Source organism: Pongo pygmaeus, chromosome 8, assembly GCF_028885625.2.
Source record: "Pongo pygmaeus isolate AG05252 chromosome 8, NHGRI_mPonPyg2-v2.0_pri, whole genome shotgun sequence".
In the NCBI taxonomy this organism is placed as follows: Eukaryota; Metazoa; Chordata; class Mammalia; order Primates; family Hominidae; genus Pongo; species Pongo pygmaeus.
The window spans coordinates 109,477,016-109,503,441 of NC_072381.2; the positions used below are offsets into that span (position 1 = coordinate 109,477,016).

The window sequence follows — 26,426 nt, forward strand, 5'->3', positions numbered from 1 at the left end:
AACCTTTTTAAAAATAAAACAATGTATTCCATGAGTATTGGTATAAACTGTATATAAAATACTGTGCTTTTGTGAAGAGCTGATTTTTAGGTCAGTAGTTCTCAACTAGGAGCAATTTTTCTCCCCCCTTCTCTCCCTATCCTTTTCCCCCAAGACATTTGGCAACATTGTTTATTGTAATTACTGGAGGCGAACAATGCTACTGTCTCCAAATAGAGGCTAGAGATGTTGCTACACACCCTACAGGGCATAGAACAGCCCCCACAACAAGAAACGATCTAGCTCAAAATGTATGGCTCATGAGGACCCTGTTTTAGAGCAATACTCAATCACATAAAGTGTAGGGTGGCCGTATACTTCATTGTCCACATTGGGAGCATATTTGAAAGTGAAAAGGATGCTGATAATAGTTACTCTGGGATTGCAGACATGACCTGAGACTTTTGGTCACCCTACACAAAGAGGGAAATTATATTGGAGGGAATTTCAATGAGAAACAGCTCCTTAGAAAATGGGAAGGCAGGCACAGGCAGAAACATGAACCAGATTTCGTCTACCTTTCAATCTGTGTGAAATGTGAGTGAGCAGACAGCTATTAAGACCCAGATGCAGGGGGTGTCTGAGAGGAAAGGAGGAAAAGAATGCTAAGACGGATCTTCAGAAATGCTGGCTGGGAAGCACACGGGGACTGAGCACAGAGGGAAGGAACCAAGAGACAGGGACACATCCAGGTGAGATTCAGTATAGGAAGGGGCAAGCCATGCTCTCAGTGCTTTGCTATGCCTGAATTTTCTTAAATTTATTTTTAAAACTTTCCTGAGCTTTTGATGACAATTCTCATCAGGTTTTGTACCTAGGGTTCTATCTGTTACCTTAAGAGCTCGACCTTTCACAGCCATTGAATTCCAACACTCTTCTTTGATAAGTTCAGCCAAATAGCTCTTGGCTAAGTTATGCATCTCTACATCATTTATCATCTTGAAGAACACAGACAAAGGGAAAAGACAAAAATGAAAGTGTGGCCTCAGAAATAATAATCTCCATTGTAAACTCACTAAGTAGTCATTAACTGCACCTTCAGTGGTAGAGTTTAGTTGTCTTTCTCCAACACTTTGAGCCACCTTGCACTGAGATGCACTTTCGGGAAACACATCTCTGCCTTTGAGAACATCTCCTGAAGTTTGTCTGTAGGCTTGGATTCTCTTCCTTGAGGACACACAGTACCTCTAAGGATGGTTGGGTTGCATACACGAGTGAAGTGGGGTGTGAGGATGGATGCATTGTGGTGGTGAGCTGCATGGCTAATGTGCACAAAGCCTGCTGGTTGGAACAGCAGGGAAGCAAAACCACTGAGCGAAGTCTTCCTGTTTTATTAGAGGGTTTGGAATTCATATTTTTAAGTGAAACTGCCAGATATCTAAATGTTGGCTGAAATCTTGCCAACACACATTTGAAGTGCCAGTTTGTGACCTCTGTCTGGGAGTCTTTACTGTACTTAATTCTTCTATTATTTACGTCCACAAGAAAAAGAACCCTCTACTACTCTTGGGGATCATACAATTTGTGTTTTTTTCCACTTAAAAACATGTTACTTCAGTTAGTTTTACTTGCGTACATAATCCTATTGCTTATTATTTAAATAATTAAGTATTCCTATTTTAATAGAGTTTGCTGAAAGGCCTGGTGTGGAAGTGAGATCTAACAATCTTTAGTCCTTAGAATCCTCTTCAGGACCTTTGTGCACTTCATTTTGTTGGCAGAATTATTAGCAAACTAGCTAAGAATAATATCTTGCAGATTTAAAATGTCTTTTTTAGTACTTCTTGTGAATTTCTATTTATTTTATTGTCTGATTAAATGACTTTAATTTGCAATTCATTTCTCTTTGATTCTGATCCAGTGAGTTAATAGCTAATATAGTTTTAAATTATTTCTTTCTAAATAGACAGCTGGCTTGGCATATCAGTTGTCAGAGCCTGCCTGATTCCCAGCCCACTCGGCCCTCCTCTCTCCACTGCTGAGGCTGTTTGATCAACTCCTCCAAACTCAGTCCCTAATACTGTATCCAGATTGTCATTATCGGGCTTTGGTCTTTTTCCTATCACTGGGATCCTGGCCGGGGTAGGGTAGTAGCCTAGTCTCTCATTCACATCCTTGACTGGCAGGTGCCACTTACTCCTCCCAAGGACTAGTATTCTGATCCTAAACATGCTGAAAGCTCCTAAACAGCTGAGTTTATGGTACCATCTGCTAACACTGTTCTCTCCTGGGCCACTATTGTACCTAATCTGGTGTTAATATCTCTTCAAAGGCACAGAGCTCAAGAAAAAAAAATAAACAATATGAGGGAAACTAGCATATGGAAGGCCTTTCTCTGCACCAAATCCCGCCTCAGAGGATCAAGGAGAACTCTTGAGGGATGAGCATGAATTTGGTAAGTGGCAAGGAGGGGCATCTGGGGCAGAGGCACAGGGTGGCGGTGGGGTAGGTAGGATGAGTTTGGCAATGGTAAATAGTTCAGCGGGCCAGGGGAGCAGGTTCACTGTGTCAAGTAGTTGTATACAGCTTGGAGAGAGAAGCAAAGATACGGTGAGGAAGGGTGCAGGCACCGAACCCACACACATTGCTGAGTGGTCAAGATGAGTGGGCTGGGAGAACCTGGTGCAGAATAGCAGGGGGCATTCCAAGCCTGAGCCAAACCAGAGCCAAGGAGGACGAGCCTCCAAGGAGGAAGAGTCAGGATCTTCCTGGCTCTGATCTTAGCCAAGTGACTCTATCTCTCTAAGCCTCTATCTAAGCCTCAGTTTTTTCACATGGGGCAAACTATCACCTGCCTTTTTTGATTGTGATGATCAAAATAAATAACATTTAAAAAACTCCTAGATTGGTGCCTACCTCTTGTGATAAGAAAATGGGATTTTTTTCATAGCTGCCTGTTGCACAGTCAATAAAAAAGCCAAATTCTTTACCGCAATATACAAGCTCTTCAGGGGCTAGCCTCTGCCTACCTCCCCCACCTCATTCCATGAGGCTCTCTCCCATCCACGATGCTTCAGCCTTTCTGGCATGCTGTTCCTGGAATATCCAAGCCATTTCTGCCTGTGGGCCTTTGTTCTTGCTGCTCCCTGTGCTTGACATTCTCTTCCCTCAGATCTTTGCACAGCCAGATCTCTCTCTCCCTTTAGCTCTCAACTGAAATGTCAGCCCTTTGAAGTGGTTTTCTTTGACCACAGAAGTAGATCTCCCACATCTATCACAGCATCCAGTTTGTTTCCATCATATACTATGTAGAGATTTGTTTACGGCCTGTCTTCCTCAATACATTAGCCCCATGACAGCAGAAATGTGTCTGTCTTCTTTATTGTATTCCCAGCACCTAGATTAATATGCCCAGCACATTAATAAATGTTGCAGAATGAATGAAGGAATGATTATCCCAGGTAAATTTTATTGTACTAAATCAGTCTGTTGAGATACTCTTGTCCTAATTGTTATCCACTACATTTCCTCACCTTCTCAGTCTCATGTCATTCACTAATTTGACAAATCTCCTCATTTCTATATCTTCACCCCAGTCATTAATAAACATGTTTATCAGGACCAAGTCCTGGGGCACATGGTGGAAACCTCCCTCCTAGAGGCATCAGTCAAATAATCAACCTCCTCTTGGTGTAGTTGTTTAATCTATTATAATCCACCTTAACTGTCCTTGAATCCAGCTATCTTTCATTCTCCTGTGTTTTTATATTTGCACATTCAAAAAATTAACCTGTACTAGCAGGTTGAGAAAGAGGTAGCTTCAGAATATCCTGTGTAAAACACACTTAGGGCTTTTATTTAAAATAAAATCCATATGAGCAAACAATTTGATGTGACTGCCAGAAGATAATACAAAGGCTGAATTAATAAAAGTATAGTATGAATGGAGGTTTCAGTTTATGCTTTTCTCTACACTGGACAGAAAATAATTTGAATTCTTCTGTGGGTACCATATGCAAATATAATTAATCCAGAGGAAAACGGCATGATGATGATGAGGCTATTGAAACTATAATATATGATGGTCATAGGAGCTGGGATAATTAGCCCAGACAGGAGAAGATCCACAGGGAACATGGAAATCTCTAATCCTCTACCACTCTCAGAGGGGCCATAGAGTAGGAAGTGCTCAAAGAGTAGAAGGATCAGTGAGTACAGGAAGAAAGATTTCAACTCTAATTAAGAAAGGGCTTACTAAACCAGAAGCGTCCAAAGCTGGCATGAGGTGGCTGAGAAGACTTCCAAAAATGTTCAAACATATGGCTGACATGAATGTTATGGAGGGGAAGCAAATGTCAGATGTCTGGCTGGCCTAGATGTTCTCCCTGCTCCTAACCCCCAAATTCGATGATCCTCTGATTCATTACACTTATATGTACTACGTTTGCTTTATTCACATTATACTGGAAAAGGTTTTGTCGTATTCACATTATTATGAAAAAGTTCCCTTTCCTATTATCTTTTTACTTCTTTCATCATAACTTTATGGTGCTTAAATTATACTTTTTCATACCTTTGCCACTTCTTCCTGACTTTCATCATGAAGTCTTTCTAGTTCCTCAAGATCCAGACCAAATTCCTGTTGGTCTAATTTTGCAATATTTTCTAGTTTGTCATTTTCTTCCATCATATTCAGAATCTGAATGTTGAAATAAAAAAGGGTGGTGACAAGTAAAGAATTAAACAGTAATAAGATAATTTTCTTAGTTTCTTTTAGGCAGCAAACAATAAAAAATAGATGTTCTATTTATCAAAATGTACTACTAAGTAAATAATTAGATTATGGGCTTATTCTGGTTATTGAAGTTTTAAGGTTTCATCCTTAAAAACTCTTTCATCTAATAAGAAAAACTACAAAAATATATAAGCTCATCATTTCATTCAATGATATTAAAGCACTGTTGCTAGTTTGAGGTACACTAACAGCATTGTAGTTATGTGTTTTAAGAGTCTTTATCATTTAGAGATACATACTGAAATAATTAAAGATGATATGATGTTTGGGATTTACTTCAAAATAATCAGGGGAGGGGTAATGGATGGAAGCATTGGTGAAATGATATTGGCCATTGGATGTATTATATTATTCTCTCCAATTTTGTATAAATTTGAACTTCTATACAATAAAAATTATCTTTAAAAGTTCATAACTTAAAAAATTCAGGGGCAAAGGATACACACTACAACACATATGACAAAATATTAATGTCTTTAATATATAAAAAGCACTTACAAATAAACAAAAACAAGGCAGACAACATGATAGAAAAAATGGGACTTCAGTTTCAAAATGGTAGACTGAGAATGAGTTTAACGATTTTTCTTTTTTGCTCCAAAATATAAAATTAAGAGAAAAGAAGTATAGCATAGATAAACCCATTACTACAATGAAAAGGAAAAAAGGAATACAATCCTTCAGGAGCATGAAAACTATAACAACTGAAAGATGGAAATCAGATGGATCAGCAGGATGCATCACACCCCTGAATGCCCTCAGCACAGCACTCAACAGCAGGTGGAAGCTACACCAGATACAGGAACAAGGGTTTACCTAAGAGTGCTGGCAGGTTGATTAGTTGGGGGTGCTGCATCAGAAACAGACAGTAGAACCTGCCTGTACCCCCACCTGGTGAAGTTCCCTAGGGTCCAGCAGTAGTAACTGGAGTGTTTGTCTCCAGGTAGAAGAAACTGGAATGAATATTTGGATGGGAGAAACAGGGCAAGGTCCAAGGAATCTGTTAGTGGCTAGAAAAAATAGAGAACAACGTCCACCACACAATGGGCTGCCAAGACACTTCCCAACACCACCCACTCCTTCTCTTTTTACTGAGAGCAGACAGAATACCTGCTAAAGTCAGATCTCCTACACTTCTTCCAAAGCAGACTGAGCTGGTGTCATGGAACTATAACGGAGCTTCAATTATAAACACAACCATGAAATAATAACAATAAATCACTAAATATTTGGGGAACAACAAGACCACTGGAGACAGACAATAAATTCAACAAATAGAAGACTTGTTGCCCAAAAGAAAAGAGTTAATTAAGTGAGAAGGGTATAATTTTACAGTAACTAGGGATGCAAAATATTGTATTTCACAAAAAGAATCATAAGACAAGAAAAATAAATGAAGTATAAAGACTGATGAGAGAAATATGTTATTTTCAAAAGATATGATAGTCTATCTAGATAATCTAAGACAATCAAGTGACAAAATAGAACTAAAAAGAATTCAACAAGGTGGTCAGAAAAAAATCAATAACATTCACATATACCAATAATATATACCAATATATAACATATGCCAATTGTATTAGTCTGTTTTCATGCAGCTGAAAAAAGCATACCTGAGACTGGGCAATTTACAAAAGAAAGAGATTTAATGGGCTTACAGTTCTACATGGTTGGTGAAGCCTCACAATCATGGCAGAAGGTGAAAGGAAAGGCATGTCTCACATGGCAGCAGACAAGAGAAGAGAGCTTGTGCAGGGAAACTGCCCTTTTTAAAACTATCCGATTTCCGGAGGCTTATTCACTATTGCAAGAATATTATAAGAAAGACCTGCCCCCATGATTCAATTATCTCCCACCAGGTCTCTTCCACAACACATGGGAATTATGGGAGCTACAATTCAAGATGAGATTTGGGTGGGGACACAGCCAAACCATATCACCAATGTAATAGAAAAACATTCCATTCACAAAAATGGTATAAACTATAAGATACCTAAAATAAACCTAATAAGAAATTTGTACAAAGTCACTTTCAGAGGAACTATAAACTTTCACTGGAGATTACCTTTTTAAAATTGAATAAAGATAAATAAATACGTAATATACACATATGTAAGTATTATATATTTAGTGAAAACATAACTGGCCAGGCGTGGTAGCTCACGCCTGTAATCCCAGCACTTTGGGAGGCCGAGGTGGGTGGATCACGAGGTCAGGAGATTGAGACCATCCCAGCTAACACGGTGAAACCCCATCTCTACTAAAAATACAAAAAATTAGCCGGGCGAGGTGGCGGGTGCCTGTAGTCCCAGCTACTCGGGAGGCTGAGGCAGGAGAATGGCGTGAACCTGGGAGGCAGAGCTTGCAGTGAGCCAAGATCGTGCCACTGCACTCCAGCCTGGGCGACAGAGCAAAAGCGAGACTCCGTCTAAAACAAACAAACAAAAAAAACAAAAAGAAAATATAACTTTAAAAGTTACATATTTTAAAAGAAATAAATATACGGGCCTGGTGCAGTGGCTCATGCCTGTAATCCCAGCACTTTGGGAGGCCAAGGCAGAAGGCTAGGAATTCAAGACCAGCCTGGGCATCATAGGGAGACCCTGTCTCTTCAAAAAAATACAAAAATTACTTGGGTGTGGTGGCGCATGTCTGCAGGCCTAGCTACTTGGAAGGCTGAGGTGAGAGGATTGCTTGAGCCCAGGAGTTCAAGGCTGCAGTGAGCTACGCTTATGCGACTGCACTCTAGCCTGGGTTACTAAGCAAGATCTTGTCTCTAAATAAATAAATGAAAGATGTAAATATATAAATATACAGATGCTCCTCAACTTATGATAGGGTTATGGCCCAATAAACCCATCATGAGATGAAAATATCATGTCAAAAGGGGCATTTGTAGACATGATGGGCTGCGAAAACATAAAACACGATATCCAAAAAATGCTGGCAACACAGTACACTTCAGAGTATTCATTGTTTACCTTCGTGATTGCATGGCTGACTAGGAGCTGTGGTTTACTGCTGCTGCCCAACATTGTGAGAGAGTATGGTATCACATATTGCTACTCTGGGAAAAGATCAAAATAAGCCTGCAGACATAAGCCACCATGCCCAAGTTTCTACTGAATGTGCATTGCTTTTGCACCATCATAAGGTCGAAAAATTATAAGTTGAACCACTGTGAGCTGGGGACTGTCGGTATATATCTTAATTCAATTTAAAAAATATTCTTCAGTAAAGTTTTATCACAGATATTGATATATATATACTAAAGTTCAGAGCTGGCAGATAAATTCTCCTCCAAATCAAACTATAAGCAATATATTCTCAATCAAAATCAAATCAGAGTTTTTCATGAAGTTTGACAAGCTGATTTTAAAATTCCAATGGAAAATTAAGTATACATAAAAAGGCCATTTTTTTTAAAGAAGGGCAAAAGGAGAATTATTCTCAAGATACAAGAACTATTATAAAGCTATAGTAATTAAAACAGCTTGGTATTGGCTCAAGAAAAATCAATATTCAATCTTAGAACAGAGTCCAGAAACAATCTTATATCCAGGGATTGATAGAGGAGACACTGCAAATCAGCAGAGAAAGGATAGTGTATTAAATAAAACAGACTGGGGAAATGGGCTATTTATTTGAAAAAATAAAATTAGAACTATATGTCATACCATTCACAAAAATAAATTATAGGTGAAGTCAAAGAGTATTAGAAGAAAATATGTGTGACTTTGAAAGGTCATTTAAAATCAGATGTAAAACCTAAAAGTTGTAAAGAAAATGATCAATAACTTGGATCACGCCATAATTTTAAAATTCTGCTTTATAATAAAATTATTTAAAATTTGGCACATTATGAAAGTTAAAAGACAGAAAGTATTTATAATAGGATGAGCCATATACTTTTCTAGAAAATATTTGTAGGTTGAGCCATATAAAACAGCAATTGCATGAAATTCCACCTAATAATAAGGGCTACCTTTAGATATGTCCCATTCACACTTCCACGCTCTTCTCCTTTCCAACTGACTCAAATGAGATCGAGCAAGGCAATCTTCGAAGCCCTGAGTTGAAGATAGCAGGGTCTCCAACGGCCTGGGTCTCTGAATGACTGCATGGAACAGAGCAGCTGCTGAGCTAAATACCCACCCAGGATGGTTACATGGGAATGAAATAACCTTCTCATCACTGTGCCACTATGTTTTTTTGAGTTTGTTACCATAGGCTAGCTAACTCTAATTATCATAAATACGTATAAATAAAAAATAAAAATAAAGAACTCCTATAATCAACAAGAAAATGACCAATTATCCAATAAGGAAATAGGCAAAGAATATAAACAGGAAATTCACAAGAGAAGAAATACAAATAGTGTTTAGAGTTATGAAAAGGTGCTCAGCCTTATTAGTAATCAGGAAAATAAAAACAAAGGCCAAGGAGATGATTTAAGAACTTTTTCTAAAACCGAGAGACAAAGGTTTCCTATTAAAATGCCCATCGAAGTCTACCACATGAAAGAAGAAAACACCTAGGGTCCTGGTAGCAAAAGGTAACACATTCAAATGGGAAAACTGAAGAGAGAAACTTAAAAGATTTGGCAGAGTAAGGAGAGCCAGGAACACATGATAAAGCATTAGGCTACCAACTGCGGAAAGCCATCTCTGCTCCTAGGTCTGAATGGCAAGGGCTGGGAGTGGTTAATGAACCTGGAGAGACCCACAAATGTAGGAGAAGGATGGCGGTCATTGCCAACTCATAACCCTACAGGGAGGAAACTGGGAGAATGAGGACCCTGGTCTTAGTCTCCTGCCCTGCAATCCATGCTCTGAGCCCCAAGAGGCTGGCCGTCATGAACAGCAACAATGAGGTTCTCCTGATGATGCCACTTATTGCCTAAACCCAAGAGAAAGCCAGAAGGCAAGAGAGTGCATTGCTACTGTCCATAAAGGTCAGCCTCTCGGGGATCAAAGAAGAGTGGAAAAGGGAACAGAGTCTTGGTTTGCACCAGCAAACCTAGAATACCCATCGAACATATCAAGGTGCATAACTGTACATTTCCAAACACTAAGGATAAAGAGAGGATCCTATAAGTCTCCAAAGATAAAAATCTGGTTACCTACAAAGAATTGGGAGTCAGGCACTGGATTCTCTGAATGAAACACTGGAAGCCAGGAGACAATGGAGCAAGCCTTCAACATTCTGAAGGCAAACCATCAAATGGATATGAATGTAGGATAATCACATTTTAAGAAAAACCACGTCTCACAAAATGTACCTCCCATGTACCCTTTCTCAAGAACAGAGCCAAATAATCTGACAGGTCTAGCAGCAGGGCATCATTCACAGTGGATTCCACTTGGGTGGCACCCCAGAAGCACAGGTGTTATAAAGGATGTTCCCAAGCATGGCGCAACACAGCAGTCCTGCATAGGAAGCTACTGAAGGATACACACCAAGAAAACAAAGAAAATCACGTGGGACTCAGGAAACAGGAGCTCTGACTTAGGAGGCAGATCTCTAGGACAGCAGCCATACACCTGGTCTACAGACCAAGAGCAAGGTGCTTTGACTGGAGCTGGAGGATGGAAAGCTCTAGAAGGGAGGTTGCCCAAAAAATGCACTCACAGATTGATCACTTCAGGTATTTGATTGTATTGAGAAGAATTTGTTAGCATTTTGAGTTTGAATAGGTCATAGAAAGGCTTACCCAAAACAAAGGCAACTATTAATTCTAAGAAAAATCAAGTTGTAAAAGCAGAAATGTAATAATAATATACCATGTGGCTCAGCATTGAAGAATATTCAAATAACTATCATAATGTGCATTCCAAGCATGGATTTATATGTGTGCTATAGTGGGGATGGGGAGGAGTAACAAGCATAATTACTCATGTTCCATACCAGGACGCCCATAGTTAGCATCAAAACAGAAATATCAAGAAATAACAACAGTATTAAGAAGACTATTTAGACAGAGACAAACAGCCCAAATGAAAAAGTAGAAAGAAGAGAAAACAGTTACCTCAGGAGTACAGGAATCAGTCAAGAGAAGTAGGGCAGTTGCTGCTTAAAAAATATTATTTTTACCTACACAACTCAGTATTATATAATCTGTAACAATATAAATGCATAACTTTGATAAAAATCAGTATTATAAAGACAAATAAGACGGTAATTTGGGGGAAGATGGGGAAAACCACTGTTGATATGGAGTGCGAATTGGAGAAATTTTATCTTGGTAAAGAACCTCAGAAAACTGAGCTTACAAGCAGAGAAAAGGGAGGTATAGTTCCTCAGGGTAGAACAAAATTAAGTTCAAAAAGTAATTTTAGAACCAGGGCCAAATGTATTAGAATAAGAAATTACAACACTTACAGTTTTGGAAAGTGATTTGATTCCTTGTTTTATCTCTTTCCTTTTCTTGGAAAACAGATTAACCTCCTTTTTGATGGCCTGAAACAGAACAAGTGTATCACTTAACAAAGCAAGAGAAATATCAGACAGAGAGAGAGAGAGAGAGCAATTCTCTAGAAACAGAAACTAAAATTTGTAAAGACTAATATAAAAGTGTACACAAAGTAATACCACTGCAGTACTTTGCTTAAATCTAACTGCTACTACGTAAGTGACATTAAAGCAACATGAAACTGACGTCAATTATATGGCCAATGGAAAGAAAATAATTAAGTAGTGAAAAATTAGTGAACAGTTGATTAAAGAAAACCAGCATGCACTTTTATTGGGAACTTGAGACTAGATCAATAGGCTAAATCCAGACACGAGCTGTAATCAGTCGGTCGCCTTCCTAAACAGCTGCAGCCACAGCATCCCTTCCCCTGTTCCTGGTCCACAGGACAGAGGAAGACAAACATCCCCTAAAACTCACTCCACGGTGGAGTACCGCAGTTCATTCTTTGCGGTGGCTTACCTGGACACCATTGTTGGGTTGCATGTCAGCCTACATACAGTACTTAAAGCTCATATAACTTGATCTAAATGATTGGGCTGTGTTTAGGGTGTTTATTTGCTTTCAGAAAAGTTACACCTGTATGTTGTAATGCTCTGCCAAGTGGTGTCTCATTCCATCTTCTAACTTTCCAGTAGGTTTCCATAGGAAACTAATCTATTTGGTGCATCTACAGAACACTATTTCAAATCTACCCCATGTTTCACAAATACCTCTTGGCTTTTTTGTTGTATCCAAGGTATTTCCTTCTTAACATCAGTTAGAACTAATTCATCTTGTGATGAGTCAGTGCTTGCCTTCTGTTTCTGATACATGTTAGAAAAAGACAGACACGTCTTAAAGTTAAAATTCATCAAGTTTTTCCCCTCCCACCCTACCACGTGTAACTGTTTGAATTCCTTTGCATTTGTTGCAGTTTTGAAAATAATCTCAAACATTTTGTCTGCCCAAGATGTAACATTTTATTCAGGTAAGTCCCACCAGTCTGCCCTTGTATTAGCCACAGCTTCCACTGAGGAAGCAGAGATGATCAGACCAGTCGCACTGTCACCACTCTTTGCCTTCTTTGTTACTGTGACCCAAATGTTCCTGCCCATCAGGGCCTGTGCCACCATCTGTGCTTAGGATCTTTCTTCTTCTTTTTGAAGTCTTAATACTTAACAAAATTTTTTTTCAATGCCATCTCCTTCTGTATCATCAATTTCTCCCTTTTACAGGATCTTTCCCAACAGCATCCAAACATGCTCTACTATCTCCTGTTTTAGGAAAACTACTCTCACTTGACCATCACATTCTTCTTCAGCCACCACCCTATTTCTTTTTTTTTTTTTTTTTTTGAGACGGAGTCTTGCTCTGTCAACCAGGCTGGTGTGCAGCGGTATGATCTTGGCTCACTGCAACCTCCGCCTCCCGAGTTCATGCCATTCTCCTGCCTCAGCCTCCTGAGTAGCTGGGACTACAGGTGGGTGCCATCACACCTGGCTAATCTTTTGTATTTTTAGTAGAGACAGGGTTTCACCACGTTAGCCAGGATGGTCTTGATCTCCTGACCTCATGGTATGCCCACCTTGGCCTCCCAAAGTGCTGGGATTACAGGTGTGTGCCAACCACCGTCCCCGCCGGCCCACCACCCTGTTTCTATGCTCCCCTTTGCAGCAAAATGTCTTGAAAGAGTTTGGGATGCCACGCTCTCCCGGTTCTCCTGTAACCTCACTAGCTACCCCTCCTCAGGGTCCTCTGCATCCCTGAACTCTTCTCCTGGCTCTCCAGAAGTTGCTCTGTCCTGGTCCTCTTCTGCTTCTTGCCATTCATGCTTCCATGATGTCCTTACCTAGTGTTATGGCTTTAAATCCCATCCGCATGCCCTTGACTCATATCAACATATCCAGTCCCTACCTCTCCCTAGAACCCAAGATTCATCTATCCAACGGCTGAACTGGCATCTTCACGTGGATGTCTAACAGGCTTCTCGAGCTTAGTGTGGGTAAAACTGATTTTGAATTCCCTTCTTTCTCTTCATAGCTGTCCCCTTCCCCCAGAGTCTGCCCCATCTCCATGAATGACACCATCTTCTACATAAATGTTCAAGTAAAACAATCTAGGAGTTCTTGGGCCCTTTCTTTTCCTCTCTCTCTACGTCCATCAGTGAGTTCTATCAACCCTACCTCTGAAACCCACCTGGAATCCACCACTTCTCTCCTTGGCACAAGACTCCTCTACCTCCATCATTGCTACCTGAACCTCTGCCTTAGCCTCCTGAGCAATGTCCCTGCTTCTTATCCTTCTTATCACCTACAGGAAACACTCTCCTCATAGCATCAAATAGTCATTTCAATAATGTCAATTATACCTTGTTAATCCTCTGTTCAGAACACCTGACTCAGTTCTCATTACATGTAAAATAAAATTCAAACTCTTTACCTAGTTTACAAAGCCCTTCGTTACCTGGTCTCCTCCCACTTTGAAGACCTCACCTCCCACCACTTTCTCCCTTGCTCGCTTCAACTGCACAGGTCTTTTTTAGGTCCTAACATACCACATGCCAAGCTCTTTCCCCCTCTGCCCTGAATACTCTTGCTACCCTCCCATTGTCTTTGCATGGTGGTATTCTCTTTTAATTCAGATCTCAGCTTAAATGTCTGCTTGGAGAGGCTATCCAGCCCAATACTATCACATCAACCTATTTTTATTCGCTGAATAGAACTTGTTACTATGTCATTGTTTCTTCTGCATTTGCTTGTTTATCTGTCTCTCCCTGCCCATCTCCAACCCCCAATTAGGATGTAAACTCCATGGAAGCAGAAATTTTTCTTTCTTGTTCATGGCTATATCCCCCACAGCCTAGCACTCTGTAGGCACTCTATAAATATTTGTTAATTGAATGAGTGAATACTGCTTTTTAGCTAGACACTTCCTAAATAATATCTGTAATATGAAAGTATAGAGAGACCATTTTGACCAAGCACGAGTGTGGGTAGAAGATTTTTTTTTCCAGGCAAGCCTGGATCTTGTACTATGGTTTAAATGAGATCTGAAATGTAGTATTTGCAATTGCTTTGAGAAAGGCTGAATATTTTCTCTCAGACGTAGCTTATTCTCTTTTTGAAAATCATGGGATACCTGGATAAAGAGAAATATTACTAAATATCTGCTTAAAGAAAACCACAAACCGAAAACTTCTGATTTACAAAGAAAGAAATGTAAGCAAGCAAGCTAGCCATATAGGAACTCAACTGTGTGTTCAGAATCGGATCCCAAATCTACGGAAACTTTTGGTGTTGTGCTTAAATAATGATTCTCCTTGTCCATGGTGCTGCTCAGGGAAATTAATAGTTTCTGGTAATAGTCCAGAATTTCACTGGCTAGGTGTCCTCCAAATCGCCTATATTAATAAAAAAGAAAACACAGAGGCTACAAAAATCATAATTTAAAAAATCACATTTAGCTGTATTATTTTCAGGTAACTAACCATTTCAGTTTATAGGTAACTAACCAAGGAAATATGTGGACAATTCTTCACAGTGCCTTGTGGAAACTTCTTCAGTGCCTACTTCTTTTTCAGGATTTCTTTTTTTTTTTTTAATTTTTATTTTTTAAAGAGAAAGGGTCTTGCTCTGTCACCTAGGCTGGAGTACAGTGATGTAATCACAGCTTACTGCAGCCTCGAACTCCTGGGCTCAAATGATCCTTCCACCTCAGCCTCCAGAGCAGCTGGGACTACAGGGGTACACCACCATGCATGGCTAAAGGACTCTGTTTCTTACAGGAGAACCTTTCATGGGTTCCAGGCCATGACAAGCTTCTTGACCTTTCTAGGGTACCCTCTCCTCACACTGTCCTCATACCCTTACTCAGCATGCCCTCTGTACCTGCCCTGGCCATTGCACAGAAGAGCCAGTGCACTGGCTGAGCTCTCGGAATGCACCAGGCAGTGTGCTACTTCACACACATAATCACATGTGGCCCCCTCATCACCCCACCCTGCATTGAGAGTGGTATTATTACTTCCACTTAATTCACCAGGGCATTGCAAACTTTGGATGCATCAGCATCACTGGGAGGATTTAAAAACAGATTCCTGGGCCCCACTTGCAGACATTCTGACTCAGAAAGTCCAGATGGATCCAAGAATATGCATTTCTAACAAGCTCACAGATGCTACAGACCCCCTACCTTAAGTAACATTGTAACAGATGATTTAGAGGGGTTGTCATATGCCAAGGTCACAAAGTCAAAAGTCCTAAACCATCGTTTTAAACCCAGCTTTGTTTTGAGTCTGAAGTTTGGGTGATTACCAATGGATCAAAATGTCCTTATTTTTGAGCTGCATAAATAAGGCTCCAGCACTTGTTTGTTGTTGCCTGAGATAGTATTTGTTTGCTGGTTATAAACAATATGTTAGGACTTACATAATGAGATAAAAGTTAATATTCTATTCAGAATCCCATGTATAAAATGGGCATGATGATGCAATCCTCAAATGAGTTTTTGAGGTAAGTGGCTAGCAAAATTGTTATGATACAAAATCTCCACAACATTTAACATTTTCACAATGTTGCAGAGAAGGGCCATATTTTATTACTGCTTTGATCACAGGAGGTATCATGAAATATTATTTTTTCTAAAATGAATTGCATGATTGAAACCACCTTTGCAAAGATTACGGCAGTGAAAGAAGTCTAGCATGGCTGACTCCATCTTGTTTCTAGTCTCACAGGCTGGATGTTCTTGTTCATTCCTCCTAACCGTGGGAGGAATTTAGTTTATAGTTTAACTTGGAAGCAAGGATGATAATAGTACCTCCCTAAAATGGATCCCCTCCTTGTGTGGGGACTGAAACTGTCTTTGACATAATCTAAGCAAAATCTAATTAGGAAAGTGTGTGTATATATACATACATGTATATGTCAGGGATAAACAGGAGTTTTAAAAGTTATCTGAGGGTCAGAATTGTCCACATTTCTTATGTTATGAGAGATAGGACTGATCACTCTCAGATATATATTAACTATGTCTTTTTATTTTTGTATTTTGATGCTCTGGTATCTGGGGCCTTGCTGACTTCTGGAGGCTAGCCAGTCTCTGAAGATAGTAAACAATTTGCTCTGGAACACGCTTTTCAAATGCAAACCGATCAATCAAGAGACCATACCCCCAACCACCTCCTCTAGTGGGCTTTCACAATCAGGGCCACCATTTCCCCACTCTAATCACCCCAGGGCCAAGTATGAGACAACTACAGCCAGCCCCTATGCCTCAGAACCCACTGATAATATTCAAACTAGCCAATCCTAAACCTGCCCAATCCTCCCTGTGAAAACCATACTAGAGGATCTCATCCATGTTTTCCTCCCTCTCTCAGCCTCCTGACCCACCCCAGGTCTGCCCCATGTCATCCCCGAGCATGCAGTGTACTCTTCTCTTGGGATCTGTGCGTATAACAAACTTTCTTTGCACTGGCAGAGGTCTCCCAGCATGTTGACCTTGCTGTACTTAAATAATAATAAAATCTCTATTTTAAAACACTATACTACATGGGGTTACTTACTGAATACTGTACGTACTTCCACTTTAGGTAGACGAGGGTGCCATCATCTCTCCCATTCACCAGAATGTTTTGTCCATCCATTGAAATTCTCATTGACTGAATCCCATGACCCTGGTGAGAATGACTCCGACACCGAGCAAATGTTTCCTCAATAGTTAAGAAATAAAGCAGAAAAATTACAAATGCAATTCTACCACATGGCTTTTCTAATGGGGTTATATGCCCCTTTTTTTGTGGATAAATCATTTTCTATTTGTTAACAGCATTTTAATTCGTATGGAAATAGGCAATTGGCAATACATAGTATTTAAAATCCCCAGTTCAAACCACATTCACCAATACTAATTTGTTCTTCCACCACCTTTGTGTAGTATGGAAGGACAGGGATTATTATCACCAATTTATAATAGGAAATCAGACACAGAGAAGTGAACGGATTGCAGAAGTCTATAAAGCTAGGGAAGCGGCCTTCAGCAAGCAGAGATGGTGAGTTCCGATGGCTTTAAGAGTCAGGGAGGTTCTATTTATGTGTGAAGTAGCTGAGCATAATGAGAGAGGGTGACGGGCACTGTGAGGAATGGAAGATAACATGCTCTGAAGGATGCTAACAGCCAGTTTGATTAGAACTTAAAATGCATCATCAATTTGGTACATAGGGCAACAATTTAAAAACTGAGATTTCTGAATCATACTGGTTCTCAACCATGATGCCTTTTCTCATTTAGCTTTTTAAATAGGCAATACATTCAAATGGTTCAAAATTCAAAAATTATAAAAGAGTATTCTGTGAAATCTCCTTCCTGTTCCCATGACCTAATACTTCCAATGGCAAGCAAGGTAATGAGCACCTTCAATATCTTTTCAGAGTTTTTATGCATATATAAGCTAATTTTTATATACATATAAAATGTTTCCTATATGAGATCAATATATACACCCACAATATTCTTTTTTTAAGAAAACAGCTTACCAAAGTATAAATGTCTCGGATACACAGAATTCCACATTTAGCTATTGTTATGAGCCACAATCCATGTGAAGACAGATAGAGCATTCCAGGTCCATACTGTCTGCTTTGTACTTTTTTGTATGGTTTAAGAATGTAGATATTGGTATGTTCCTGCCAATCAAAGAAAATAACCACATTATAGAAAAGATCAGGTAAGCAGCACCTTTGGGTTTGCAGATGTACATGCCTATTGTATATTGTCATTGTAAATAAACTGATATGGGATAAAGTGCAAACATTGTCATTGTAAATAAACTGATATAGGATAAAGTGGGCACCTGCATTTGCATCATGTTTCCCACTTTTGCAAATAAAAGTTTGTTTCTGCCAACTAAGTAAAGTCTTCTTTATTTACTTGCCATTAAAAATCCTAGCCTACACTGATAATCTTTGCTTTTACTAATCATTTTCACATATCTTCATGCTTAAGTCAAAATAATGTAGTCAATATTCCCCGTATGTTTCATGCATTCCTACCTCCAAGCCTCTGCACGTGTCCTTCCTTTTGTCTGGAATGCCCTTCTCTACTCCATCCCCACCAGTCCTGCCCTACCTCCCTATATGAGCGCTGCCCACCAAAACTGTATGCAATATCTCTCCATGTCTAAATCTGACGTCCTTTTCAAAGTCCAGATCAAATATTGCTTCCTTCCTGAAACTTTTCTTGAATCTCTCTTGCCACTAATCATTTATTCCTTCTCTGTGTCTAATCCTGGCTACTCTGGCAAAGAAGAGCTTTTACTGAAGAATTTAGAGGAAGGAAGGTAGACCTTATCAAAGTGGGTAGACAGACGTCAAGGGAAACTGACAGGTCAAGGGGCAGCAGCAGGAGGGTACTGGGCCATTATGTGCAGCAGGAGGTGACACAGTGCATGAGAAGTCTGAAGCGAGTGTAATGAAAAAATGCCAGAAACACAGTTTAATTATTTTTTGTAATTGTGGTTATGGCTTAGATGCAAAGTTCCACTGCAAATCAAATCATCTACCTTGTAGCCCTTGGCATATGTAGAATAGATTTCCTAATGCTAGGTTGTTTTTTAAGGCACTAAACTAATATTGTGTCATCTGCATGTTTATCTGACAAAGATGATGTATGTGGCACAAGTATCAGGTTGCTTAAATATATTGTATGATGGATTAACAAATAACACTATATATCTAGCTCAAGGGAATTATATTAATATAACGAAGGCATTTGTTAACTGAACTATTCTGTTAAAGTGATCAAGAGGATCACATCTAATCAGTATAATGTATCAATCTTGATTGCTAAGATAAATGAGAGCACACTTAAGTGTTGACATACTTCTTTAGGAAGAAGGTAGCTACAGATGTATGGCACTTGACTACAGAAGCCATATATTTGGTTACTTTGAAAGCCCAAGATTGCAGAGGACAGAGTGTGCTCCAACTCATACAGGTACTTATGAATGATTTCATCTTTCAGCCTTCCTCTTTCATCAGCAAAGGTTGTGGAAACTATTAGATTTGGAAAAAGAAGAGAAATCACTTGCACCATATATTAATTTTTTTTTAAAATTATGAACAATTATGAAAAGCAAAATAAAATTTAAATGCTCAATTAATATTGCGGAAGCTAGTAGGTGATAAAAATGGTTTAAAAACACTTGTCTCCCTAGAAATACTTGAGTATTAAATGACTGATAGTGGGTAAAATATTTCTGTAATGCCTTGATTAATTTTTAATCAATTAACTTAGAGACATATTAAAAGAAACCCATGGTAGCATAGAGATTCTTATAAAAACATAAAAGTACTTGGAGGTTGTCGGCTCTCTTCTGCTCTATAATTATATATTTGCAAAACTGCTAACCTGATATATTTGTCATTAAAACAAGGAAAGAGTATCTATTTTCTCATACCTTTTTATCCAGAAAACTTTCTTTATAATTTTGTCAGTGAAGGGAACTACACTGTAATCTATCTGAATTTAACCTTTCTATTCAAAGCTACAAAACAAGAGACATCACAAAAATAACAAATCAATTTGATGTGTCCATTGATCCTATCTCTTTTCCTATGGTAATAAAGCAGACTCACGAGTCAGGAAGCCCAGAGGAAAAGTCCACACTTCAAACGGTTTAGCATGTTGGTTTTACTTTGTAAAGATAGACAAAAGGTAGCCATTTTACCTCTTCACATGCCAAGAGAAAAACAAAACAAACCCAAAAAACAATAACAATTATGTATCTGGGCTCAGGAGCAGAACTGGCTGCTTATGTTTTCTTTACCTTGTGGCAGTAATGCAGGCAGTGTGAACATCTCCAATCTGCTTCTCCCTGCTTCTGGAAGCGAGGAAAGCACCATCACTTCCACTATGTCTGTTTCTAAAAGAGACACTGTGGATATCTGTAAAATGTCTTTGGCCACCTCTGAAAGCAAACAGAAATCAACACCAAAAGTGGTCATTGATAAGTTTAAACAATCTTTTACCTTTCCAATTAAGATATCATCCATGGACTTGCCTTCACTATATCTTTAGAATCAAATTATTTGCTGGACATTTAAAGTGACCTTTAAACATAAGTTACAGGGACATTTTTGATGAATGGATGAGGGATTCTCCTGATTAGATGTCTGGACCAGCAGATTCAAACCAGCCCAGTCTGTCTGGGTTTCTTTCCCAGCCAGGGTGGCCCCAGAGTGCACCATCTCCACCCCCTATCCCTCCAAACCAGCATCTGCATGAGCTGGTCCCCACAAGTCTACTCTAGCCAGGTTACCTAATCCTAAGATTGGGTAAACTCAAGCATCGGCCTTCTTTGCATCTGTGGTCAAGGACTGTGGGTGTGGTGGAAACATGTGACTTTATGAGCTTGCTCTACTAGAAAGCCAGCTGATACAATCTCTGCAAGGTGTGCCAGGCCTGGAGCCCACCTTGGATTTGTTCCAGATTCACTCTTCCACTCTTCATGGGACTGTGCTGCAGGTGCCCACTTTCTCAGGCCCTTCCCCAGGCGGTCAGTAGATGACCTTCCCTCTTCCTTAGCAAGGAAGACCAAGGACATCTACATAAACTCAATCTCAACTTTCTTATCCTGAGACTCACACTTTCCCCCTGTCTGTTTCCATTTTCTCCCTTCATTTCCTGACACCGATGTAGGAACAAAATGTAACCCCTCCCTGTCTGTGACTTTTGAGCCCATTCCTCCAATCTCCTATTAGACCATACATTATCAATCACCACTTTTTAGCTTCTTGTGTCCCTTATGGTTCCTTTTATTCAGCCCTCATGACTCCCCTGTCTTCAAATAAGAACCTTCCTCCAACTCTGCTGTCCCACAACAGTTACCATCTGACTCTCTTTTCTCCACTGCAAACTTCCTAAAATAGGTTTGGCACTTTCTGACTTAATTTTCTTACCTCTATTCCCTCCCTAACCTTCTTCATTCCAAAGAAGTAGCTCTCTCAGGGATCATCTGCTGACTGGCAAATATATGAGAGCCTATCCCAGCCCTCTCCCTACCCACACTTCTGTGTCAGCCTGTACTTTCATCCGCCTTCCTTCTTTAGGCTGCTTCTGGAGAGGATGACTCCCAGTTCTCTTATTACTCTGGCCCAGCCTCAGTTTTCTTCAGTGCCTCATCTTCCTCTGTCCACAGCTTCAATATAAAATGTGGACCAGGGTTCTATTCCCAGCTTCTTCCATCCCACCCTCTGGCCAAACAGATATATTAAAAATGGGGCCGGGAACAGTGGCTCATGTCTGTAATCCCAATACTTTGGGAGGCTGAGGTGGGAGGATCGCTTGACTCCAGGAGATCAAGACCAGCCTGAGCAACATAGAGAGACATTTTCTCTACTAAAAAAAAAAAAAAAAAAAAAAAGGCCAGGCGTGGTGGCTCACGCCTGTAATCCCACCACTTTGGGAGGCCAAGGTGGGCAGATCACAAGGTCGGGAGATCAAGACCATCCTGGCTAACACAGTGAAACCCCGTCTCTACTAACAAATACAAAAAATTAGCCCGGCAAGGTGGCGGGCGCCTGTAGTCCCAGCTACTCAGGAGGCTGAGGCGGGAGAATGGCGTGAACCCAGGAGGCAGAGCTTGCAGTGAGCCAAGATCACGCCACTGCACTCCACCCTGGGCGACAGAGCGAGACTCCGTCTGAAAAAAAAAAGTAAACAAAAACAAAACAGAAAACAAGCCAGGCTTTGGGGCATAAACCTGTAGTCCCAGCTACTCAGGAGGCTGAAGCAGCAGGATTGCCTGAGCCTAGGAATTCAAGGCTATAGTGAGCTATGATTGCGCCACTGCACTCCAGCCTGGGTGACAGAGCAAGACTCTAGAAAATAAAATAAAATAAATGAAATGGAATATTTAGGAAGGATATACATCCACTCTGAGGTCAGCCACAGACCGTACCACACTCAGTGCCATCTAATTTGCATATTTAGTTACCTCTTTTGCCCTGTTAAGCATCCAGGTTTACTTCTACTCTGTTGAGCCATCTCATCAGCTACCATGATTTCAAGATCAGAATTCTATCATTAAGCCTTGAACTACATATCCCGATTTCCAAACTTACGCTAAATATGCCCAAATGAAGAGTTTATTGGCTTTAAACCTACGGAACTCAACAGCTCAACCTATTCCTCAACCTCTAGAACTTTCTTCCTCAACTAATGGCATTGCAAACTTCCACCATTCAGGCTAGAAATTTTGGAGTTATCGCTTATCCCTTCCTTTCGCATCAAATACCAAGTCCTACCAATTCCATCACTCATGGTTGTGCCCTCTTTTCTCTTTCTGTAACTGCAGCATGAGTTTGTGCATTGTGGATAAGAGCACACGCCCTGAAACTGGACTTCCTTAATTGGGCTCTGCCACTAACTAGATGCATGGCCTTGAACAAGTACTTAGCCTCACTGTGCCTGAATTGCCTCATGTGAAGGGATAATAGTAGTATCAATTCATGAAAGTTGTCTAAGAATTCAATGGGTGGAGACATGCTGAGGGCTTAGAATACTGGCTACCACATAGTCAGGCATTCCTCAATAAGTGTTGGCTGTTGCTATGATTATGACTATGATCATCTCTTGCCTTGGCTAGTATTATAGCTTCCAATCCCATCTTTTTAATTTCATTCTTTTGCCTTTCTACTCCATCCTTCACACTGGTATCAGAATCAGTCTCTTAAAACCAAGTCAAATCATGCCAGCTCCATCTTGAAACCACTGATGATGGCTCATTAACCACAGAACAATTCCAGACTCTTTGGAATGATATTCAAGGTCCTTCCTCTTTCAGACTTCATTGCCATAGTCATCTTCTAGTAAACTCTTCCATTTACCTGTTATTCCAGACTTTTTTTTTTTTTTTACCATTCCAAGTACCTTTGTTTGGGTTATTATTTTGAGCAGGAACACTAATATGTCCTATCCCACACCTATGAAAATCCTTCAAACCCACTACTTTAAGCCCTTGGAAAACTCTCCTCCAATCCTCCACACCCCCTGACCAGTGCCCACCTTCACCTCCACTCCTCTCCTCACACTTGGCAGAATGAATTGCTGCTGTATCTGAGCCTACACACCATTCTGCATTTTCCTCCTCTACTAAATTGTCTCCTTAATATTTTCATCCCCCTACAAGGCCTAGGTTTTGCATTTTGCACGTTGTAGGCACTCACTAATTTTTATAAGTCAATGATAAACAAATTTAAAAATTTAGGAGTGGGACTTGGCAAAGTGTGAGGAGCAAAAAAAATTTTTTTAAGGAGAATTAAAAAAAAAATTGTGTGTATGGGGGGAAACACATATACAGTTGGCATGTAAAGCCAGAGAGAAAATAAAGAGAAAATTCTTTATTAGAGATAAAATATTAAAAAATATTTTCAAGAGAAATCAACCCAACTTCTCTGTATGTTAATATTAGACATGTTCAGCCATTTCATTAATGTATTCAATAATTGATTCAAGAAAATTTATTTAGCATCAACTATGTACCAAGCAGATAACTCTAATATTCCAAATACATCAAAATATAATGTGAGAATTCTCCTAAGTAACTTTAGTTATTTAAAGGTTTCTCTTTCAGAAAATATGCCATAAATAATTGTTTCAATATTCAATATGAAAATTCCATTTTCATAACCTTAAATTCTTTGAAATAAACTAACCAATATTTTAAATTAATTAGCATTCTATGTTGTACCTGTGAATCCAATAATCTGAAATGAGCTTGAGGAGTTGGCATTGATAATAAAGACTTTTCCTTCTGATGTTCCAACTAACAGAAATATTCCTTGCTGATCGTAACTAGAAAAGAAGAAATCTGATGATCAAATCCCAATTGTTTCACCAGCTAGATGGTGAACAAGTTTATTGAATGGCCACAGAGATATGTTCAAAGCCAGTCATTTTTACGGTTTGCAATTTTTAATATTCTCTGACCTTATAAAAGTGGAGTGATTACATGTGGATATAATCATTTTACTTTAGGCCAATGCTATTTCCAAATTGCAACTTTAATAAATACAGTCAAGAAGATTCAGTAAAGATGGGCAGTTGGTTCATCATAAGTGAATGAAACATGTCGGTAGAGCTTTCTTGATGTTTCAAGTGCAAATAAGCAATTTTCAAATTAGCGGTGGGTGTGACATTTCATTACCCTGTGTCTGGTACCTGGCAGTGGGAGGAAGAATGTAATGAAACATGTCTACAGGTCTACAACTTTATCAAATTAGAAAAAGTGCGAAGACACAAATTAGAATAAGACGATCTGAGAAAGGAAAGGCACAAAAAATGACAGTGCAGAAAGGCAGGGAGTAAATGGAAGGAGGTTATCCATCCTTCCCCACTGAGCTAGGGTGGTGGAGCTGGGCAGTCCACAGTGGCAGGGCCAGCTCCTCAGTGTGCTAGCTGTGTAATGTGTAATCTTGGACAATGCTTTTCTTCACCTCTCTCACCCTGAATTCCCTAATTTGTCTAATAGGGATAAGAATAACACCTTTCTGACTGGTGTTTTGAGGATCACATTCCACAAGCTACAGTGATCTCAAGCTGTAAAGCAGAATACAAATGTCTGTTCTTATTAATACCTAATAATATAATAAATTAAAAAGAAAGAGTAATAATGATAGCAACTACAAGTCCAAATATAATGTCTCTATATTACCATCTTAAAAGTATTGCTTCAAAAGTTTTGAAATACTCTAAATGTTCATTAATATACTGTTTTTAAAAAATGATAGTATATTCATATAATGGAATACTATGTGGCTATACAAATAATCAGGCTGGTCTTTACGTGTGGATATAAAACATTCTCCAAGATATACCATTAAGTGAAAAAAGAAATGAAGCATTGTGCATAGTTTTCTTCTTTTAAGAGCAAAGGCAGTGACTCTGGAGCCCAACTACCTGGGTTCAAATCCCAACATTTGCCATTCGCTATCTGTGTACTATTGAGCAAGTTATTTAAAATCCTTGTGCCTCATCTTCCTCACCTGTCAAACAGAGACAACAAGAGTGTTTACCTCATGGAGTTAATACAGCAGAAGTGCCTGGCACACTATACACACATGATGGCCATTGATACAAGTAAAAAGAAGTGCTTATTATTTTTTGCTTGTTCATGGATAAAAAAACATCTCAGGAGAGACATGAGAAATTGGTACCAGGCTGCCTGCCAGGAAAGACCTGGGTATGGGGGGTACTTTACTACACAGCCCTCTGTACTTTTTGAGTGTTGAACTGTGTGAATATATTAACATTCAAAACAAATGAAACATGTAAAACTTAAAATTAAAAGAAAGGATGGCTTCACTAGAATTTTCAACAGACGGGTGTGACACAGAGCCGCTTCTGGAAGCAGAAGGGACTTACACGACGTGCTGCACGGACGATTCAGAGAGAAAGGCCTTGTGCACGACCTGAGGGGATTCCTTATCATATACGCTGATGAAGTAGACAGAGCCACCCTCCGTGCCCACGGCTGCAGAGAGGGAGGACGGACAGCAAGCCAGGACCGTCGCCTGTTTAAAACAAACCCCAGATGTGTATCTTCATTGTGCCTGCTCTCCTACACGTAATAATACTATTATACAATGTATTTGAAAAGCCTGCAGGATGAGAAAAGTGGCAAGTGTTGTGTGGTGGGGCCTTTCAAATTACAGCCTCAACGTTCCTGAGCTGATCAACTGCATAAGACGGCACAGGAACCTGTACATCTTATTCTTTTATCCTAAAATTAGAGTAATAAAAATTATAGAGAGATTTCTTGAAATTTAAATCATGGCTTTGTTTTTATCCCTAAATGATGATGAAATGATTATGCCAATAATCTATTTAAGTGATTGTGAAACAATTAGACCAATAATAGTGAAAAATAAAACAAGAAATTTAAAAGAAATTCTTAGCATCTTTTAAACATTTTTAAATTTTTATTTATTTATTAGCGATGGGGTCTTGCTCTGTTTTGAACTACTGGGCTCAAGTGATCCTACTGTGTCAGCCTGCCGAGTTGCTGGGATTACAGATTCAAACCACCATACCTGGCTTTTTAAAACATTTTTATAGATCCTGAGATGCTGGTATGACTAAGGAAGACTTAAGAAAATAACTATATCACTGGAAGATGTATTCAGTCACCAAAGAAAT

The 26,426-nt window shown here is 39.5% G+C and overlaps 1 protein-coding gene and 1 long non-coding RNA gene across 6 annotated transcripts in view; one reads left to right on the forward strand and one right to left on the reverse strand.

The window, feature by feature from the left end:
• CFAP43 (cilia and flagella associated protein 43) overlaps positions 1–26,426 on the reverse strand; it is a 103,800-nt gene that overhangs the window by 37,919 nt on the left and 39,455 nt on the right. For all 5 annotated transcript variants that reach the window (XM_054435944.1, XM_054435943.1, XM_054435942.1 and 2 more), the window contains 11 exons: positions 25,653–25,801; positions 23,980–24,083; positions 20,056–20,196; positions 19,110–19,282; positions 17,765–17,914; positions 16,811–16,941; positions 14,481–14,628; positions 11,960–12,052; positions 11,156–11,233; positions 4,553–4,678; positions 873–977 (listed from right to left, as the gene is read on the reverse strand). In XM_054435944.1, coding sequence (XP_054291919.1) covers positions 873–977; positions 4,553–4,678; positions 11,156–11,233; positions 11,960–12,052; positions 14,481–14,628; positions 16,811–16,941; positions 17,765–17,914; positions 19,110–19,282; positions 20,056–20,196; positions 23,980–24,083; positions 25,653–25,801 — 1,398 coding nt within the window. The remainder of the gene's footprint in view (positions 1–872; positions 978–4,552; positions 4,679–11,155; positions 11,234–11,959; positions 12,053–14,480; positions 14,629–16,810; positions 16,942–17,764; positions 17,915–19,109; positions 19,283–20,055; positions 20,197–23,979; positions 24,084–25,652; positions 25,802–26,426) is intronic.
• Positions 634–25,656, forward strand: LOC134740181 (uncharacterized). The gene is made up of 3 exons (XR_010127463.1): positions 634–731; positions 2,312–2,434; positions 25,285–25,656. It is a non-coding gene; the product is annotated as an uncharacterized LOC134740181 (long non-coding RNA).